Here is a 4253-nt window from a genome sequence, read left to right on the forward strand (position 1 = left end):
TGCTTAGAGTGTAATTCTTCTCGGTAGTTTCTTTCGCTGTTCATGAGTGCTATGCTTCTTGTAAAACATTATCAACTTTTTGGCTGTGGAAGAAGGTGAGAGGCTGCAAGTTTACCTCCCAAAAAAGATCAAGACTTTCTTTTGTTGTTTATCACCTTTATTAGATCTCCTGATTGTTTCTGTGAAAATGAAGCTTCATTACTATCACAATGTCAAGCAGTGGCAGATATTTCTGGAGTCATGAAAAAGTATGACCTTTCAATTTGTTAACTTCTATTGCAATCGCTCAGCAGGTCGTCAACCTGGAAGAGATTTTTCATAATTTTATCGTTGAAATGCTTTATTATAGAAGGTGGTTCTGGTTCAGGATTGCTGGTTTGTGAAAAAATGAGGATGGTTGTGCTTAGAAACCAGCAGTAGTTGGGGCAGCGTTGTGGTGGCGGTGGCATTCACCGGGATGCTATAATTCAGTAATGTGTATTCATAGTGGAGGAACTAACTGTTTGATTAAAGTTTTGAGGTATCTGACTAGAATGAAGGAAAATTCTAACACAGATCGGTTATGATCGAACTTGAACTAATTATATGATTAGTAAGCAATCACTTAACATAATAAGTGTATTGGTTTAGTTCGACTAAACTTGATTTTGGTAAGAAATTTGCGTAGGTTGCATATCTGCACCAGTCGGACTTATTCCCAATACAACACACCAGAACTTACAACACGAAATTAAAAACTAGAAAGAAAAACATAGAATCACAGCTTTTGAATCCCTTCATACTGGTGAAATTTGCTCATGATGAGGACCAGCCTTTAGTAGTAATAGTATTTTCTACTGTAGGATGGACCAACATAGTCAGCAGCATTATCCAGTGCCTGAAGCATCAGCATATGAGCATTCCTTTGTTCTCTCAGTTTCCTCTCAGCCTCAAAAATCCTCCTTTCCGATTCTTGCCTTGGATCTTTTGCTTCTTCATCTTCTTGTCCCGCTTCATCTTCTTCACCTTCTCTTGAATCTTTCCTGGGACGCCCCTTGAGGTCTGTCGTGCAGCCTAAGTGCCCCCCAAAATCGCAAGCTCCACAATAGAATAACCATTGATCCTTATGCACAATTTCCTTACATATATTGCATTCGAATTCCGTGTTTTCGTCCTGGCAGGGGGAATCAAAAATCAGCTGGAGTTCATGAGGGTGGTTCTCCACAAGTATGGTACTGGGCATGAGTGCGCACTGCACGTGAAGATCAAATTCACAGCACGCGCAACTAAAGCTGTAGGCTTTGCCATGAAGCGCACATGCGTTGCACATAAATGATCTGGTGGGATATGTTGGGGTTGGGAGGAGGGTAAGGGGATGGGCGGGATGAGAGGGGTGGTCGAGCGAGCGGGGGGCATCGGTGCAGCGGTCGTGCAGGTAGAAGTGGCATGAAAGGCAGCCATGGAATGGCTCGGAGATCTGGCCCTCGCAGACTTTGCATGAGATTTGCTCGCCTTGGTCGGGTTCAAGGGGGATGAGGATGTGGTGGTGACTGAAATGTTGTTTGTTTTGATGCTTCATTGTCTGAATTATGTGGTCTGTTTCTTGAACTGTATTTGGTATTATATATATACGCAACTTATGATTGTACTATAAGTTGATTGACTATATTTATGTCAATTATTGTAGTGGAGATTATAATGATAGAAGCAGATTTGTTGAATTGGCTGTTTGTATAAAAATAAAGTGAATAACAAAGTCAAGTTCCCCATATTTGAACTTATCAACAAACTCAACTTCCCACAGTTTTCAGAGAATTGGTGAAAACATGTGGCTGTACCATTTAATTTACCCAGATTCCGGCAAATGTTGTCCTTGATATCCATCTAAGTGTACATAGGCACAGTCAACTGTTCCATGTATTTGGTCTAAATGGCTAACTTTCTACTCTTGAGATGATGGATCAGTGACACAAGTATGACTTTCTCCCACAAATATTCTAATACTAGAAAGATGGGTGAGTTATTGCACCAAAAAAAGGCTAGGATGGAAACTTGCCACAGCTAAAATTCTAAACCTAATTGAATAGTGATAGATTGTCAATAAATATAAAATTGGGGCCTTTCGTCAATCAAATCATATTTTGTAGTCAAGTAATTAATCATGTTAATCAAGATGTGTCATGTGGACTATTCTCAATTAAAATGACGAATATTTATATTTATCATTTTGAAAATCACAAAAATCAGGAGATAATTTCAAATTAGCTAGCAAATCATCGATAAATAATATTTATTGTATTGATAATTAAAATTATTTGACCTGTAATAAGTTAATGATTCTAAATGTCAATTTTTATTCAATTTTTTTGTTAATATCAACAAATTTGTGATTTTTTATTAACAAATGGACTTATTTGTTAGACAGAGGCAAATTTCAAGAATGCTAAATATAATTTCTCAAATCGTAGAGATCAACGTGTAATTATATCAAATCTCAGAAAATGAGAGCGTAATTATCCGTAATATTAAAGGTGTTCAATTCATAAGAAAAAGAGAATATATATATCATTTTTTTACTAAAATTGGTTTATTACTATATGTAAAATATATTTAAACTTTTAAATACTTATGACATTTTCAAATAAAAAAATACATTCAAATTAAACAATATAACATAATTTAAATTTCTCAATCAACCAATACAATGAAACATACAAAACGGACCAATGCACACAGAATTATAAGCCATAAAGAAGGAGAAATACAAGAGACCCCCAAGACAGATACATGAACAAATCAAACCAACAACAACATTCGAATTTTAACATAGACCGGACCGAACTGAACATCAAGAACCAATATTCATCATATTCAGAAGTATCTGTAAGTGTAATTGGTCGAAGTCCCAATTTGTCCCATAAAATCGATAGAATCGGACATTCGCTGCAGCTGCTGCATGTGCATGTTGTGCCTCCTTCGCTGCAACTCTGCCTCCATCTCCATCTGTCTATAATGCGCTTCTTCCCCCTCATCCCGCTGTTTCTTGGCACTCAACTGGCTTCTCAAAGACTTCATCTCCGCCAACTTGTGCCTAAAGAACGTCGATGTGTACTGATCGCGCTCGTTTTGGGGGTCAGAGTGGAGCAGAACAGCACAACTTGCATGGATATTGTAGTTGCAAAAGGTGCAATTGTACGTGAACCCGTTGCAGGAATCACCGCAAGAATCACAAGGGCCGTGACAATAGGGCGGGTAGAGGAGGCCAAGGGTGTGGTTGGGGTGAGAGGCGACGTGGGAAGATTGTGGGAGATCGAAGCAGAACTTGTGCAAGTAGAAGTTGCAGGTTGAGCAACTGTAGCAAGTGCCGAATAAGGGCAAGTTACAGCCGAAGCATGCGAGGTTTTTGTTTTCGTGGGGCGTGTTTGGTGCCACGGAGAGGTCATGAGGGTGGCTAGCATGCTTCATTTTTAATTTCTTTCTATTCTTGATTAATGTTTGAATCTTTGTGTGTGTGTCTGTGTTCGTACGTGTTGAGTGTTTCAATAAATAGGGAGGAGGAAGTGTAGAGTTGCTTTGTTTACTTTTATTACTATATATATCATATGTGTTGACATTATCAGCACATGAAAGGTCAACGACGTGTACTTTGGTTGATAGCATGTAGTCATATTATTTCTGCAAAGAATTTCGGGAGAATTATAAAATCGATTTTGAATTTTTTATTTCAAATTCTATAATATTTTTTATTTTATTTAATATATTTTAAATAAAATTAATAAATATAATTTTTTAAACGTGTAGTATATATATAAATTAATGGAATATGATGTAATAGCATTTGAAATAAAAAATTCAATACATAAAATAAAGATATTTGTTTCGAATTTACAAACTTATACATTTCTTTTTTCTTGAAAATATTTAACAAGAAAGTTTAAATGTAAATTGATTGAAATTCATATAAATAACATCCAAATCCCATCTCTAGATGAGTTATTAGAAGGTTGGAAGTCGGCTTAATTACAACGACTTAGTTTTTGGTCTTTTTCTATTAATAGTATACGTAAGTCAGCGTGTTAGGCGTACGGACCGCGTCTCTCGTTATTACATGTGCTCGTCATAACATCACTTAATTATATAACAATTACGAACACGGATCAGACAAGTGAAAATAGCATAAAAATTAGAAAAAAAAAAATAGGATAAAACGGATATTAATTGTTCATATGTGCCTGACGGAATAGGTACGTACAGGCTGGGCCAAGAAATATTAT

At 36.6% G+C, this 4253-nt stretch overlaps 1 protein-coding gene across 1 annotated transcript; it reads right to left on the reverse strand.

Annotated features, from left to right (window-relative positions):
- Positions 1–604: 604 nt before the first annotated feature.
- LOC105168571 (uncharacterized) lies at positions 605–3523 on the reverse strand. Its single transcript, XM_011088709.3, has 2 exons — positions 2854–3523; positions 605–1627 (listed from the first exon to the last, which is right to left on the reverse strand). Exons 1-2 carry the CDS (start codon positions 3442–3444, stop codon positions 815–817), a joined length of 1404 nt encoding a protein of 467 aa, XP_011087011.2. The 5' UTR covers positions 3445–3523; the 3' UTR covers positions 605–814.
- Positions 3524–4253: the final 730 nt, after the last annotated feature.

The sequence above is a fragment of the Sesamum indicum genome, linkage group LG1 (assembly GCF_026168435.1).
Source record: "Sesamum indicum cultivar Baizhima isolate 11 linkage group LG1, ASM2616843v1, whole genome shotgun sequence".
In the NCBI taxonomy this organism is placed as follows: Eukaryota; Viridiplantae; Streptophyta; class Magnoliopsida; order Lamiales; family Pedaliaceae; genus Sesamum; species Sesamum indicum.

Bases quoted from the DNA above. Each gene is read 5' to 3' on its own strand.
- LOC105168571 (XM_011088709.3), bottom strand. From the start codon at position 3,444: ATGAAGCATGCTAGCCACCCTCATGACCTCTCCGTGGCACCAAACACG. The intron at 1,628-2,853 runs TGAATATGATGA...ATCAACTTATAG, and splicing joins ATTACACTTACAGATACTTC to TACAATCATAAGTTGCGTAT.